We start from the raw sequence: 17,044 nt of genomic DNA on the forward strand, positions 1-17,044 counted from the left end.
CCACGTAACATGGCTGACTGTGCCTCCACGGTGTTTACTTCCCCACGTAACATGGCTGACTGTGCCTCTACGGTGTTCACTTCCCCACGTAACATGGCTGACTCTGTCTCCACAGTGTTTACTTCCCCACGTAACATGGCTGACTGTGCCTCTACGGTGTTCAATTCCCCACGTAACATGGCTGACTCTGTCTCCACAGTGTTTACTTCCCCACGTAACATGGCTGACTGTGCCTCTACGGTGTTCAATTCCCCACGTAACATGGCTGACTGTGCCTCCACACACTCGCGCGTCCCGCTCCCCTCCTTTTGCTTGTGCCGATCCCGCCTGATAGCCTCCTCGCTTACGGCCTCCACAGGGATGGAGGCGAGGAAAGAGGAGGACGAGGAGGAGATTAAGAAGGAGGACGGCGGGGAGGAGATGGCAGCGCCCGGGGCCCCGAGGAAGAGGGAGCCAGGCGCGGCTCCCCACGGGAACTTCATCAACTAGGCGGCCTTCAACCCCCCGGCTCGACGCGTCGCGCTGCTGCCCCGCGAGCTTCTGAGGCGGCTCCTGCCGGAGTCCGCGCCGCCGTTCCTCGCCCTGGACATGGGCTGCAACAGCGGGGTGAGCGCAACTCCACGTTACCACGGACGGGGCTGAGGACGTCGACCGCTGGGGAAGGTTCTGAAACTCTCGGGACGTTCACTCGAACAAAGCCGTGGCTGTGAGACTCGTCCAGTCCCAGTGTGGTATAGTGTACTAGTCACTATGGTAGTGTACTAGTCACTGTGGTAGTGTAGTAGTGTACTAGTCACTGTGGTAGTGTGGTAGTGTACTAGTCACTGTGTGGTAGTGTGGTAGTGTACTAGTCACTGTGTGGTAGTGTACTAGTCACTGTGTAGTAGTGTGGTAGTGTACTAGTCACTGTGTGGTAGTGTACTAGTCACTGTGTAGTAGTGTGGTAGTGTACTAGTCACTGTGTGGTAGTGTACTAGTCACTGTGTGGGGGTGTACTAGTCACTATGGTAGTGTGGTAGTGTACTAGTCGCTGTGGTAGTGTGATAGTGTACTAGTCACTGTGTGGTAGTGTACTAGTCACTGTGTGGTAGTGTGGTAGTGTACTAGTCACTGTGTGGTAGTGTACTAGTCACTGTGTGGTAGTGTACTAGTCACTGTGTGGGGGTGTACTAGTCACTATGGTAGTGTGGTAGTGTACTAGTCACTGTGGTAGTGTGGTAGTGTACTAGTCACTGTGTGGTAGTGTACTAGTCACTGTGTGGTAGTGTACTAGTCACTGTGTGGTAGTGTGGTAGTGTACTAGTCACTGTGTGGTAGTGTGGTAGTGTACTAATCACTGTGTGGTAGTGTGGGGGTGTACTAGTCACTGTGTAGTAGTGTGGTAGTGTACTAGTCACTGTGTGGTAGTGTACTAGTCACTGTGTAGTAGTGTGGTAGTGTACTAGTCACTGTGTGGTAGTGTACTAGTCACTGTGTGGGGGTGTACTAGTCACTATGGTAGTGTGGTAGTGTACTAGTCGCTGTGGTAGTGTGGCAGTGTACTAGTCACTGTGTGGTAGTGTACTAGTCACTGTGTGGTAGTGTGGTAGTGTACTAGTCACTGTGTGGTAGTGTACTAGTCACTGTGTGGTAGTGTACTAGTCACTGTGTGGGGGTGTACTAGTCACTATGGTAGTGTGGTAGTGTACTAGTCACTGTGGTAGTGTGGTAGTGTACTAGTCACTGTGTGGTAGTGTACTAGTCACTGTGTGGTAGTGTACTAGTCACTGTGTGGTAGTGTGGTAGTGTACTAGTCACTGTGTGGTAGTGTGGTAGTGTACTAATCACTGTGTGGTAGTGTGGGGGTGTACTAGTCACTGTGTGGTGGTGTGGTAGTGTACTAGTCACTGTGTGGGGGTGTACTAGTCACTGTGTGGTGGTGTGGTAGTGTACTAGTCACTGTGTGGTAGTGTGGGGGTGTACTAGTCACTGTGTGGTAGTGTGGGGGTGTACTAGTCACTGTGAGGTAGTGTGGGGGTGTACTAGTCACTGTGTGGTAGTGTGGGGGTGTACTAGTCACTGTGTGGTAGTGTGGGGGTGTACTAGTCACTGTGTGGTAGTGTACTAGTCACTGTGGTAGTGTGGTAGTGTACTAGTCACTGTGTGGTAGTGTGTTGGTGTACTAGTCACTGTGTGGTAGTGTACTAGTCACTGTGTGGTAGTGTACTAGTCACTGTGGTAGTGTGGGGGTGTACTAGTCGCTGTGTGGTAGTGTGGGGGTGTACTAGTCACTGTGTGGTAGTGTGTTGGTGTACTAGTCACTGTGTGGTGGTGCACTAGTCATTGTGTGGTAGTGTGGGGGTGTACTAGTCACTGTGTGGTAGTGTACTAGTCACTGTGTGGTAGTGTGGGGGTGTACTAGTCACTGTGTGGTAGTGTGGGGGTGTACTAGTCACTGTGTGGTAGTGTGGGGGTGTACTAGTCACTGTGTGGTAGTGTGGGGGTGTACTAGTCACAGTGTGGTAGTGTGGGGGTGTACTAGTCACTGTAGGGTAGTGTGGTAGTGTACTAGTCACTGTGTGGTAGTGTGGGGGTGTACTAGTCACTGTGTGGTAATGTGGTAGTGTACTAGTCACTGTAGGGTAGTGTGGTAGTGTACTAGTCACTGTGTGGTAGTGTGGGGGTGTACTAGTCACTGTGTGGTAGTGTACTAGTCACTGTGGTAGTGTGGTAGTGTACTAATCACTTTGTGGTAGTGTTGAGGTGTACTAGTCACTGTGTGGTAGTGTGGGGGTGTACTAGTCACTGTGTGGTAGTGTGGTAGTGTACTAGTCACTGTGTGGTAGTGTTGAGGTGTACTAGTCACTGTGTGGTAGTGTTGAGGTGTACTAGTCACTGTGTGGTAGTGTGGTAGTGTACTAGTCACTGTGTGGTAGTGTGGGGGTGTACTAGTCATTGTGTGGTAGTGTGGTAGTGTACTAGTCACTGTGTGGTAGTGTGGTAGTGTACTAGTCACTGTGTGGTAGTGTGGTAGTGTACTAGTCACTGTGTGGTAGTGTGGTAGTGTACTAGTCACTGTGTGGTAGTGTACTAGTCACTGTGTGGTAGTGTACTAGTCACTGTGTAGTAGTGTGGTAGTGTACTAGTCACTGTGTGGTAGTGTGGTAGTGTACTAGTCACTGTGTGGTAGTGTACTAGTCACTGTCTGGTAGTGTACTAGTCACGGTGTGCTAGTGTACTAGTCACTGTGTGGTAGTGTGGTAGTGTACTAGTCACTGTGTAGTAGTGTGGTAGTGTACTAGTCACTGTGTGGTAGTGTGGTAGTGTACTAGTCACTGTGTGGTAGTGTACTAGTCACTGTGTGGTAGTGGGGGGGTGTACTAGTCACTGTGTGGTAGTGTGGTAGTGTACTAGTCACTGTGTGGTAGTGTACTAGTCACTGTGTAGTAGTGTGGTAGTGTACTAGTCACTGTGTGGTAGTGTACTAGTCACTGTGTAGTAGTGTGGTAGTGTACTAGTCACTGTGTGGTAGTGTACTAGTCACTCTGTGGGGGTGTACTAGTCACTATGGTAGTGGGGTAGTGTACTAGTCACTGTGGTAGTGTGGTAATGTACTAGTCACTGTGTGGTAGTGTACTAGTCACTGTGTGGTAGTGTGGTAGTGTACTAGTCACTGTGTGGTAGTGTACTAGTCACTGTGTGGTAGTGTACTAGTCACTGTGTGGGGGTGTACTAGTCACTATGGTAGTGTACTACTCACTGTGGTAGTGTGGTAGTGTACTAGTCACTGTGTGGTAGTGTACTAGTCACTGTGTGGTAGTGTACTAGTCACTGTGTGGTAGTGTGGTAGTGTACTAGTCACTGTGTGGTAGTGTGGTAGTGTACTAGTCACTGTGTGGTAGTGTACTAGTCACTGTGGTAGTGTGGTAGTGTACTAGTCACTGTGTGGTAGTGTACTAGTCACTGTGTGGGGGTGTACTAGTCACTATGGTAGTGTGTTAGTGTACTAGTCACTGTGAGGTAGTGTGGTAGTGTACTAGTCACTGTGTAGTAGTGTGTTAGTGTACTAGTCACTGTGTGATAGTGTGGTAGTGTACTAGTCATTGTGTAGTAGTGTGGGGGTGTACTAGTCACTGTGTGGTAGTGTGGTAGTGTACTAGTCACTGTGTAGTAGTGTGGTAGTGTACTAGTCACTGTGTAGTAGTGTGGTAGTGTACTAGTCACTGTGTGGTAGTGTACTAGTCACTGTGTAGTAGTGTGGTATAGTACTAGTCACTGTGGGGGGGTGTACTAGTCACTATGGTAGTGTGGTAGTGTACTAGTCACTGTGATAGTGTGGTAGTGTACTAGTCACTGTGTGGTAGTGTACTAGTCACTGTGTGGTAGTGTACTAGTCACTGTGTGGTAGTGTACTAGTCACTGTGTGGGGGTGTACTAGTCACTATGGTAGTGTACTAGTCACTGTGGTAGTGTGGTAGTGTACTAGTCACTGTGTGGTAGTGTGGTAGTGTACTAGTCACTGTGTGGTAGTTTACTAGTCACTGTGGTAGTGTGGTAGTGTACTAGTCACTGTGTGGTAGTGTACTAGTCACTGTGTGGGGGTGTACTAGTCACTATGGTAGTGTGTTATTGTACTAGTCACTGTGAGGTAGTGTGGTAGTGTACTAGTCACTGTGTAGTAGTGTGTTAGTGTACTAGTCACTGTGTGATAGTGTGGTAGTGTACTAGTCACTGTGTAGTAGTGTGGGGGTGTACTAGTCACTGTGTGGTAGTGTGGTAGTGTACTAGTCACTGTGTAGTAGTGTGGTTGTGTACTAGTCACTGTGTGGTAGTGTGGGGGTGTACTAGTCACTGTGCGGTAGTGTGGGGGTGTACTAGTCACTGTGTGGTAGTGTGTGCGTGTACTAGTCACTGTGTGGTAGTGTCGGGGTGTACTAGTCACTGTGTGGTAGTGTAGTAGTGTACTAGTCACTGTGTGGTAGTGTGGGGGTGTACTAGTCACTGTGTGGTAGTGTACTAGTCACTGTGTGGTAGTGTACTAGTCACTGTGTGGTAGTGTGGTAGTGTACTAGTCACTGTGTGGTAGTGTGGTAGTGTACTAGTCACTGTGTGGGGGTGTACTAGTCACTGTGTGGTAGTGTGGTAGTGTACTAGTCACTGTGTGGTAGTGTGGGGGTGTACTAGTCACTGTGAGGTAGTGTGGGGGTGTACTAGTCACTGTGTGGTAGTGTGGGGGTGTACTAGTCACTGTGTGGTAGTGTACTAGTCACTGTGGTAGTGTGGTAGTGTAATAGTCACTGTGGTAGTGTGGTAGTGTACTAGTCCCTGTGGTAGTGTGGTAGTGTACTAGTCACTGTGTGGTAGTGTGTTGGTGTACTAGTCACTGTGTGGTAGTGTGGTAGTGTACTAGTCACTGTGTGGTAGTGTACTAGTCACTGTGTAGTAGTGTGGTAGTGTACTAGTCACTGTGTGGTAGTGTACTAGTCACTGTGTAGTAGTGTGGTAGTGTACTAGTCACTGTGTGGTAGTGTACTAGTCACTCTGTGGGGGTGTACTAGTCACTATGGTAGTGTGGTAGTGTACTAGTCACTGTGGTAGTGTGGTAATGTACTAGTCACTGTGTGGTAGTGTACTAGTCACTGTGTGGTAGTGTGGTAGTGTACTAGTCACTGTGGTAGTGTACTAGTCACTGTGTGGTAGTGTACTAGTCACTGTGTGGGGGTGTACTAGTCACTATGGTAGTGTACTACTCACTGTGGTAGTGTGGTAGTGTACTAGTCACTGTGTGGTAGTGTACTAGTCACTGTGTGGTAGTGTACTAGTCACTGTGTGGTAGTGTGGTAGTGTACTAGTCACTGTGTGGTAGTGTGGTAGTGTACTAGTCACTGTGTGGTAGTGTACTAGTCACTGTGGTAGTGTACTAGTCACTGTGTGGTAGTGTACTAGTCACTGTGTGGGGGTGTACTAGTCACTATGGTAGTGTGTTAGTGTACTAGTCACTGTGAGGTAGTGTGGTAGTGTACTAGTCACTGTGTAGTAGTGTGTTAGTGTACTAGTCACTGTGTGATAGTGTGGTAGTGTACTAGTCATTGTGTAGTAGTGTGGGGGTGTACTAGTCACTGTGTGGTAGTGTGGTAGTGTACTAGTCACTGTGTAGTAGTGTGGTAGTGTACTAGTCACTGTGTAGTAGTGTGGTAGTGTACTAGTCACTGTGTGGTAGTGTACTAGTCACTGTGTAGTAGTGTGGTATAGTACTAGTCACTGTGTGGGGGTGTACTAGTCACTATGGTAGTGTGGTAGTGTACTAGTCACTGTGGTAGTGTGGTAGTGTACTAGTCACTGTGTGGTAGTGTACTAGTCACTGTGTGGTAGTGTACTAGTCACTGTGTGGTAGTGTACTAGTCACTGTGTGGGGGTGTACTAGTCACTATGGTAGTGTACTAGTCACTGTGGTAGTGTGGTAGTGTACTAGTCACTGTGTGGTAGTGTGGTAGTGTACTAGTCACTGTGTGGTAGTTTACTAGTCACTGTGGTAGTGTGGTAGTGTACTAGTCACTGTGTGGTAGTGTACTAGTCACTGTGTGGGGGTGTACTAGTCACTATGGTAGTGTGTTAGTGTACTAGTCACTGTGAGGTAGTGTGGTAGTGTACTAGTCACTGTGTAGTAGTGTGTTAGTGTACTAGTCACTGTGTGATAGTGTGGTAGTGTACTAGTCACTGTGTAGTAGTGTGGGGGTGTACTAGTCACTGTGTGGTAGTGTGGTAGTGTACTAGTCACTGTGTAGTAGTGTGGTTGTGTACTAGTCACTGTGTGGTAGTGTGGGGGTGTACTAGTCACTGTGCGGTAGTGTGGGGGTGTACTAGTCACTGTGTGGTAGTGTGTGCGTGTACTAGTCACTGTGTGGTGGTGTCGGGGTGTAATAGTCACTGTGTGGTAGTGTAGTAGTGTACTAGTCACTGTGTGGTAGTGTGGGGGTGTACTAGTCACTGTGTGGTAGTGTACTAGTCACTGTGTGGTAGTGTACTAGTCACTGTGTGGTAGTGTGGTAGTGTACTAGTCACTGTGTGGTAGTGTACTAGTCACTGTGTGGTAGTGTACTAGTCACTGTGTGGGGGTGTACTAGTCACTATGGTAGTGTGGTAGTGTACTAGTCACTGTGGTAGTGTGGTAGTGTACTAGTCACTGTGTGGTAGTGTACTAGTCACTGTGTGGTAGTGTACTAGTCACTGTGTGGTATTGTGGTAGTGTACTAGTCACTGTGTGGTAGTGTGGTAGTGTACTAATCACTGTGTGGTAGTGTGGGGGTGTACTAGTCACTGTGTAGTAGTGTGGTAGTGTACTAGTCACTGTGTGGTAGTGTACTAGTCACTGTGTAGTAGTGTGGTAGTGTACTAGTCACTGTGTGGTAGTGTACTAGTCACTGTGTGGGGGTGTACTAGTCACTATGGTAGTGTGGTAGTGTACTAGTCGCTGTGGTAGTGTGGCAGTGTACTAGTCACTGTGTGGTAGTGTACTAGTCACTGTGTGGTAGTGTGGTAGTGTACTAGTCACTGTGTGGTAGTGTACTAGTCACTGTGTGGTAGTGTACTAGTCACTGTGTGGGGGTGTACTAGTCACTATGGTAGTGTGGTAGTGTACTAGTCACTGTGGTAGTGTGGTAGTGTACTAGTCACTGTGTGGTAGTGTACTAGTCACTGTGTGGTAGTGTACTAGTCACTGTGTGGTAGTGTGGTAGTGTACTAGTCACTGTGTGGTAGTGTGGTAGTGTACTAATCACTGTGTGGTAGTGTGGGGGTGTACTAGTCACTGTGTGGTGGTGTGGTAGTGTACTAGTCACTGTGTGGGGGTGTACTAGTCACTGTGTGGTGGTGTGGTAGTGTACTAGTCACTGTGTGGTAGTGTGGGGGTGTACTAGTCACTGTGTGGTAGTGTGGGGGTGTACTAGTCACTGTGAGGTAGTGTGGGGGTGTACTAGTCACTGTGTGGTAGTGTGGGGGTGTACTAGTCACTGTGTGGTAGTGTGGGGGTGTACTAGTCACTGTGTGGTAGTGTACTAGTCACTGTGGTAGTGTGGTAGTGTACTAGTCACTGTGTGGTAGTGTGTTGGTGTACTAGTCACTGTGTGGTAGTGTACTAGTCACTGTGTGGTAGTGTACTAGTCACTGTGGTAGTGTGGGGGTGTACTAGTCGCTGTGTGGTAGTGTGGGGGTGTACTAGTCACTGTGTGGTAGTGTGTTGGTGTACTAGTCACTGTGTGGTGGTGCACTAGTCATTGTGTGGTAGTGTGGGGGTGTACTAGTCACTGTGTGGTAGTGTACTAGTCACTGTGTGGTAGTGTGGGGGTGTACTAGTCACTGTGTGGTAGTGTGGGGGTGTACTAGTCACTGTGTGGTAGTGTGGGGGTGTACTAGTCACTGTGTGGTAGTGTGGGGGTGTACTAGTCACAGTGTGGTAGTGTGGGGGTGTACTAGTCACTGTAGGGTAGTGTGGTAGTGTACTAGTCACTGTGTGGTAGTGTGGGGGTGTACTAGTCACTGTGTGGTAGTGTGGTAGTGTACTAGTCACTGTAGGGTAGTGTGGTAGTGTACTAGTCACTGTGTGGTAGTGTGGGGGTGTACTAGTCACTGTGTGGTAGTGTACTAGTCACTGTGGTAGTGTGGTAGTGTACTAATCACTGTGTGGTAGTGTTGAGGTGTACTAGTCACTGTGTGGTAGTGTGGGGGTGTACTAGTCACTGTGTGGTAGTGTGGTAGTGTACTAGTCACTGTGTGGTAGTGTTGAGGTGTACTAGTCACTGTGTGGTAGTGTTGAGGTGTACTAGTCACTGTGTGGTAGTGTGGTAGTGTACTAGTCACTGTGTGGTAGTGTGGGGGTGTACTAGTCATTGTGTGGTAGTGTGGTAGTGTACTAGTCACTGTGTGGTAGTGTGGTAGTGTACTAGTCACTGTGTGGTAGTGTGGTAGTGTACTAGTCACTGTGTGGTAGTGTACTAGTCACTGTGTGGTAGTGTACTAGTCACTGTGTAGTAGTGTGGTAGTGTACTAGTCACTGTGTGGTAGTGTGGTAGTGTACTAGTCACTGTGTGGTAGTGTACTAGTCACTGTCTGGTAGTGTACTAGTCACGGTGTGCTAGTGTACTAGTCACTGTGTGGTAGTGTGGTAGTGTACTAGTCACTGTGTAGTAGTGTGGTAGTGTACTAGTCACTGTGTGGTAGTGTGGTAGTGTACTAGTCACTGTGTGGTAGTGTACTAGTCACTGTATGGTAGTGGGGGGGTGTACTAGTCACTGTGTGGTAGTGTGGTAGTGTACAAGTCACTGTATGGTAGTGTACTAGTCACTGTGTAGTAGTGTGGTAGTGTACTAGTCACTGTGTGGTAGTGTACTAGTCACTGTGTAGTAGTGTGGTAGTGTACTAGTCACTGTGTGGTAGTGTACTAGTCACTCTGTGGGGGTGTACTAGTCACTATGGTAGTGTGGTAGTGTACTAGTCACTGTGGTAGTGTGGTAATGTACTAGTCACTGTGTGGTAGTGTACTAGTCACTGTGTGGTAGTGTGGTAGTGTACTAGTCACTGTGTGGTAGTGTACTAGTCACTGTGTGGTAGTGTACTAGTCACTGTGTGGGGGTGTACTAGTCACTATGGTAGTGTACTACTCACTGTGGTAGTGTGGTAGTGTACTAGTCACTGTGTGGTAGTGTACTAGTCACTGTGTGGTAGTGTACTAGTCACTGTGTGGTAGTGTGGTAGTGTACTAGTCACTGTGTGGTAGTGTGGTAGTGTACTAGTCACTGTGTGGTAGTGTACTAGTCACTGTGGTAGTGTGGTAGTGTACTAGTCACTGTGTGGTAGTGTACTAGTCACTGTGTGGGGGTGTACTAGTCACTCTGGTAGTGTGTTAGTGTACTAGTCACTGAGGTAGTGTGGTAGTGTACTAGTCACTGTGTAGTAGTGTGTTAGTGTACTAGTCACTGTGTGATAGTGTGGTAGTGTACTAGTCATTGTGTAGTAGTGTGGGGGTGTACTAGTCACTGTGTGGTAGTGTGGTAGTGTACTAGTCACTGTGTAGTAGTATGGTAGTGTACTAGTCACTGTGTAGTAGTGTGGTAGTGTACTAGTCACTGTGTGGTAGTGTACTAGTCACTGTGTAGTAGTGTGGTATAGTACTAGTCACTGTGTGGGGGTGTACTAGTCACTATGGTAGTGTGGTAGTGTACTAGTCACTGTGGTAGTGTGGTAGTGTACTAGTCACTGTGTGGTAGTGTACTAGTCACTGTGTGGTAGTGTACTAGTCACTGTGTGGTAGTGTACTAGTCACTGTGTGGGGGTGTACTAGTCACTATGGTAGTGTACTAGTCACTGTGGTAGTGTGGTAGTGTACTAGTCACTGTGTGGTAGTGTGGTAGTGTACTAGTCACTGTGTGGTAGTTTACTAGTCACTGTGGTAGTGTGGTAGTTTACTAGTCACTGTGTGGTAGTGTACTAGTCACTGTGTGGGGGTGTACTAGTCACTATGGTAGTGTGTTAGTGTACTAGTCACTGTGAGGTAGTGTGGTAGTGTACTAGTCACTGTGTAGTAGTGTGTTAGTGTACTAGTCACTGTGTGATAGTGTGGTAGTGTACTAGTCACTGTGTAGTAGTGTGGGGGTGTACTAGTCACTGTGTGGTAGTGTGGTAGTGTACTAGTCACTGTGTAGTAGTGTGGTTGTGTACTAGTCACTGTGTGGTAGTGTGGGGGTGTACTAGTCACTGTGCGGTAGTGTGGGGGTGTACTAGTCACTGTGTGGTAGTGTGTGCGTGTACTAGTCACTGTGTGGTAGTGTCGGGGTGTACTAGTCACTGTGTGGTAGTGTAGTAGTGTACTAGTCACTGTGTGGTAGTGTGGGGGTGTACTAGTCACTGTGTGGTAGTGTACTAGTCACTGTGTGGTAGTGTACTAGTCACTGTGTGGTAGTGTGGTAGTGTACTAGTCACTGTGTGGTAGTGTGGTAGTGTACTAGTCACTGTGTGGGGGTGTACTAGTCACTGTGTGGTAGTGTGGTAGTGTACTAGTCACTGTGTGGTAGTGTGGGGGTGTACTAGTCACTGTGAGGTAGTGTGGGGGTGTACTAGTCACTGTGTGGTAGTGTGGGGGTGTACTAGTCACTGTGTGGTAGTGTACTAGTCACTGTGGTAGTGTGGTAGTGTAATAGTCACTGTGGTAGTGTGGTAGTGTACTAGTCCCTGTGGTAGTGTGGTAGTGTACTAGTCACTGTGTGGTAGTGTGTTGGTGTACTAGTCACTGTGTGGTAGTGTGGTAGTGTACTAGTCACTGTGTGGTAGTGTACTAGTCACTGTGTAGTAGTGTGGTAGTGTACTAGTCACTGTGTGGTAGTGTACTAGTCACTGTGTAGTAGTGTGGTAGTGTACTAATCACTGTGTGGTAGTGTACTAGTCACTCTGTGGGGGTGTACTAGTCACTATGGTAGTGTGGTAGTGTACTAGTCACTGTGGTAGTGTGGTAATGTACTAGTCACTGTGTGGTAGTGTACTAGTCACTGTGTGGTAGTGTGGTAGTGTACTAGTCACTGTGTGGTAGTGTACTAGTCACTGTGTGGTAGTGTACTAGTCACTGTGTGGGGGTGTACTAGTCACTATGGTAGTGTACTACTCACTGTGGTAGTGTGGTAGTGTACTAGTCACTGTGTGGTAGTGTACTAGTCACTGTGTGGTAGTGTACTAGTCACTGTGTGGTAGTGTGGTAGTGTACTAGTCACTGTGTGGTAGTGTGGTAGTGTACTAGTCACTGTGTGGTAGTGTACTAGTCACTGTGGTAGTGTGGTAGTGTACTAGTCACTGTGTGGTAGTGTACTAGTCACTGTGTGGGGGTGTACTAGTCACTATGGTAGTGTGTTAGTGTACTAGTCACTGTGAGGTAGTGTGGTAGTGTACTAGTCACTGTGTAGTAGTGTGTTAGTGTACTAGTCACTGTGTGATAGTGTGGTAGTGTACTAGTCATTGTGTAGTAGTGTGGGGGTGTACTAGTCACTGTGTGGTAGTGTGGTAGTGTACTAGTCACTGTGTAGTAGTGTGGTAGTGTACTAGTCACTGTGTAGTAGTGTGGTAGTGTACTAGTCACTGTGTGGTAGTGTACTAGTCACTGTTTAGTAGTGTGGTATAGTACTAGTCACTGTGTGGGGGTGTACTAGTCACTATGGTAGTGTGGTAGTGTACTAGTCACTGTGGTAGTGTGGTAGTGTACTAGTCACTGTGTGGTAGTGTACTAGTCACTGTGTGGTAGTGTACTAGTCACTGTGTGGGGGTGTACTAGTCACTATGGTAGTGTACTAGTCACTGTGGTAGTGTGGTAGTGTACTAGTCACTGTGTGGTAGTGTGGTAGTGTACTAGTCACTGTGTGGTAGTTTACTAGTCACTGTGGTAGTGTGGTAGTGTACTAGTCACTGTGTGGTAGTGTACTAGTCACTGTGTGGGGGTGTACTAGTCACTATGGTAGTGTGTTAGTGTACTAGTCACTGTGAGGTAGTGTGGTAGTGTACTAGTCACTGTGTAGTAGTGTGTTAGTGTACTAGTCACTGTGTGATAGTGTGGTAGTGTACTAGTCACTGTGTAGTAGTGTGGGGGTGTACTAGTCACTGTGTGGTAGTGTGGTAGTGTACTAGTCACTGTGTAGTAGTGTGGTTGTGTACTAGTCACTGTGTGGTAGTGTGGGGGTGTACTAGTCACTGTGCGGTAGTGTGGGGGTGTACTAGTCACTGTGTGGTAGTGTGTGCGTGTACTAGTCACTGTGTGGTGGTGTCGGGGTGTACTAGTCACTGTGTGGTAGTGTAGTAGTGTACTAGTCACTGTGTGGTAGTGTGGGGGTGTACTAGTCACTGTGTGGTAGTGTACTAGTCACTGTGTGGTAGTGTACTAGTCACTGTGTGGTAGTGTGGTAGTGTACTAGTCACTGTGTGGTAGTGTGGTAGTGTACTAGTCACTGTGTGGGGGTGTACTAGTCACTGTGTGGTAGTGTGGTAGTGTACTAGTCACTGTGTGGTAGTGTGGGGGTGTACTAGTCACTGTGAGGTAGTGTGGGGGTGTACTAGTCACTGTGTGGTAGTGTGGGGGTGTACTAATCACTGTGTGGTAGTGTACTAGTCACTGTGGTAGTGTGGTAGTGTAATAGTCACTGTGGTACTGTGGTAGTGTACTAGTCCCTGTGGTAGTGTGGTAGTGTACTAGTCACTGTGTGGTAGTGTGTTGGTGTACTAGTCACTGTGTGGTAGTGTGGTAGTGTACTAGTCACTGTGTGGTAGTGTACTAGTCACTGTGGTAGTGTGGGGGTGTACTAGTCACTGTGTGGTAGTGTGGGGGTGTACTAGTCACTGTGTGGTAGTGTGTTGGTGTACTAGTCACTGTGTGGTGGTGTACTAGTCACTGTGTGGTAGTGTGGGGGTGTACTAGTCACTGTGTGGTAGTGTACTAGTCACTGTGTGGTAGTGTGGGGGTGTACTAGTCACTGTGTGGTAGTGTGGGGGTGTACTAGTCACTGTGTGGTAGTGTGGGGGTGTACTAGTCACTGTGTGGTAGTGTGGGGGTGTACTAGTCACAGTGTGGTAGTGTGGGGGTGTACAAGTCACTGTAGGGTAGTGTGGTAGTGTACTAGTCACTGTGTGGTAGTGTGGGGGTGTACTAGTCACTGTGTGGTAGTGTGGTAGTGTACTATTCACTGTAGGGTAGTGTGGTAGTGTACTAGTCACTGTGTGGTAGTGTGGTAGTGTACTAGTCACTGTGTGGTAGTGTACTAGTCACTGTGGTAGTGTGGTAGTGTACTAGTCACTGTGTGGTAGTGTTGAGGTGTACTAGTCACTGTGTGGTAGTGTGGGGGTGTACTAGTCACTGTGTGGTAGTGTGGTAGTGTACTAGTCACTGTGTGGTAGTGTTGAGGTGTACTAGTCACTGTGTGGTAGTGTTGAGGTGTACTAGTCACTGTGTGGTAGTGTGGTAGTGTACTAGTCACTGTGTGGTAGTGTGGGGGTGTACTAGTCATTGTGTGGTAGTGTGGTAGTGTACTAGTCACTGTGTGGTAGTGTACTAGTCACTGTGTGGTAGTGTACTAGTCACTGTGTGGTAGTGTACTAGTCACTGTGTGGTAGTGTGGTAGTGTACTAGTCACTGTGTGGTAGTGTAGGGGTGTACTAGTCACAGTGGGGTAGTGCGGGTGGCCATGGGCCTGAGACATGTTTACAAAAATGCATTTTCACCTTTCTCCCACAGATGGAATACACTACCCCATATGCGCGTTGTTCATCAAACACGTGAGTCATGGAAATTCATCATTAGCTCCAGACTTTTTGTCAATTAACTGCTGGATGAAGGCCTATGCCATGCCATGTTGGTCACGGGTGGTTTTGGCAATCAAGGTTGCTGAAGGTGCGTGTCAAGGACTGGTTCAGACATATCACCGGTTTGAGGCGTTTATTAGATATTTAAAGTTGCATTCATGTCAGTAGCTGAACATCGAACTTGGTCTCGTTGGATTTTTTGACCTAGAATCACTGCGTCATAGGTTTGTATTGAATAAAGTTGCATCTAATACTGTGGCCAGAATCAAAATATTCATACTGGAGGAATGCGATGAGCGATAAAGCTCTTTTTCGCAGACGTCCAGTAGAAGGAGGGTAAGAACGTTACAACAACAAAAAATACAAAACATGATAGTAGTCCAAAGTGCAAGAGAGGTAAACACATCACCCAAACACATACAAATAAAACTAAACCATCCCCATCCTACCGGGCAAAGCCCACTGAGGTATTAACTTATTTTCATTTTGAATAATGAAGTACTCCATCCTCGCATCACGTCTGTTTTTTTACCACATCCTCCAGCAAATAAACAAACCCGCCACCGGTGTCCTCGTGTTTTCTCGCAGGAGCTGACGGTGGCTGTGTATCGGCACCTGACGGGGCTGGACCAGCCCGAGGGTGGACGCTCTGGGCAGGTTGCCCGCGTGCTGCCGCTGTCTGTGCTGGCGTGCGACCTGGACGCCGATCTGGTGGAGCGTGCGCGGGGCGACAATCCTCACCCGGAGGTCATCGCCTACGAGGCGTTTGACTTCATGGACACCGCAGCACGAGACGCCGCGCTGGACGCCTTCCTGCGACGCCACGGCCGGGCGCGCTTTGACCTGTGCCTGTGCATGTCGGTGACGATGTGGATTCACCTGCACCACGGCGATGCCAGCCTGCGGCGTTTCCTCGCGGCCGCCGCGCGCACCGCCACCTTCCTGTTGGTCGAGCCGCAGCCGTGGAGGTGCTACCGAGCGGCCGCGCGCCGCCTGCGCCGTCTGGGGCTGGCCGAGTTCCCCCTCCTGCCGGATCTGCGGCTCCTGCGTGGGGCTGGCGGCGGTGGCGGCCGCGCGGAGGCCGATGAGCTGGCCGCCTTGCTGGGAGAGGAGGGAGACATGCGCTTGCTGTCCAGCCTGGGCAGCACCGAGTGGGGGCGGTCCCTGCTGCTGTTTGGACGAACGGGAGTGGCCTTGGGATGCATTGACAAAAGTACCGATTGAAACTGCGTTGCTGCTGTGGCCTTCGAGGATCTGTTGCCTATTTGGAGAGAATTCGTGGTCGGAAATGTTAAGTGTTTTTCAGTTTTTAACACCTTTATTTGTTGATGGTACGTTGTTTTCTCGTCGTGCGTGTAAATGCAGCATGTTGTTGAAAACGTGTTATAATTTATCAGAATATTATATATATAAAGTGACAACAATGCACAACGTACCTTTTTTGTACCTCTGAAAATACAATTGTATGCAAAAAGAGTTGTCAGTTTTGAAGGACCCAACCAGAATCATGATAAAGGGAATGAATGGTTTTTTTTTTAATAAATGGGACAACAGCATCTCATAAAATGGAAAATGAATATCACCAACTTCAAATCATTGTTTGGAGGAGGCATTTTGAAAATTATATCAAACCCAGGTCATGGAAGACATACAGAAATATTTCCTCTTCACATGCGATTTTCCTCAAATAATTTAAGGCAGCTCATGATGTGACAGTGGAGGCTGCTTTGTAAAGGTGAACTATGTCCCTGTTTCCTTTGGATTTCCACGTGCATCTGAAATATTATTGAAATGCACATGTAAATGTTTTGGATACGCCACTTTTATATTTATTGTGAAATAAAATCTGAACATTGTAAATAGTTGATGGGTGCATTGTAATTGTGTGAAGTCATAATTGCCATTCATCCTCCCATTAACCACAACATCTGGTATGGAGGCAATCCATACCATGTTCCTGTCCAGTGAGCTCCCTCCGCTCCATAAATATCTTTGTTGTGTTGTCTATATGCACGGTTTGCAGAGTGCACTCAGACTGACATAAGTGCCGTTGCGATATCACCACGACCGAGTGGCAACTAGCGTGCAATGCTCTGTTTGATAGATATGTTTCAGCAGTTAAGGGTGAAAAGTTAGACAAGCGGGATTTGATTGCTGAAAAAAAAATCTTCGGATTGGCCATCGCAAACGATGATGACTGCCGAGAAGAGCTGCTCGTAGCATTTTCCTGCACGCTGGTGGGAAGAGCCCAGCAACTTGAGCGGAAGCATCGATCGCACTGTCGGCAAGAGTTGCTCGTCTGCTGAATGGGACTTGTGTTGTGCCGTTACTGGTGTTGATGCCGATGGGCTCTTTCACGTTTTTCTTTAATCCGCTTGGCTGAGTCGGCTATGGAACTTCACTGCTTACAGCTGCTCTCAAAGTAAACATCTAGAAAAAATATCTACGGACAAAAATAATGCTTACCCAATGTTACTGATAATCTTGGACCAATATCTTTAAATGGTAACTGTTTGAGGCCAAACCAGTGTGATGAGACCCATGGAGATGACACTTCTCCGTTGTACCTACTGCAAACAGGGTACGCAGCAGCATTGGTGCCTGATTAGATTGCTTGAAGTGGAATCTGATCATTTGCTGTAACTGCTGCAATGGAACAATCTTTGCGGTGGCGGAATGTTATGACACGTCTGTTATTCATAGCCATGCACTTAGTGTCCTGCCTCGCACAAGCATACAA

At 47.9% G+C, this 17,044-nt stretch overlaps 1 protein-coding gene across 1 annotated transcript; it reads left to right on the forward strand.

The window, feature by feature from the left end:
• Positions 1-398: 398 nt before the first annotated feature.
• LOC142906400 (pre-miRNA 5'-monophosphate methyltransferase-like) lies at positions 399-16,166 on the forward strand (the record flags this gene model as incomplete). The annotated part of the gene is made up of 3 exons (XM_076054078.1): positions 399-663; positions 14,237-14,277; positions 14,893-16,166. Coding segments are annotated over 3 exons (942 nt in total), but the record flags the coding sequence as incomplete, so codon positions are not given.
• Between the last annotated feature and the right edge of the window lie 878 nt (positions 16,167-17,044).

Source organism: Petromyzon marinus, chromosome 4, assembly GCF_048934315.1.
Source record: "Petromyzon marinus isolate PM22_M1 ecotype Great Lakes invasive population chromosome 4, UKy_Petmar_22M1.pri1.0, whole genome shotgun sequence".
In the NCBI taxonomy this organism is placed as follows: domain Eukaryota; kingdom Metazoa; phylum Chordata; class Hyperoartia; order Petromyzontiformes; family Petromyzontidae; genus Petromyzon; species Petromyzon marinus.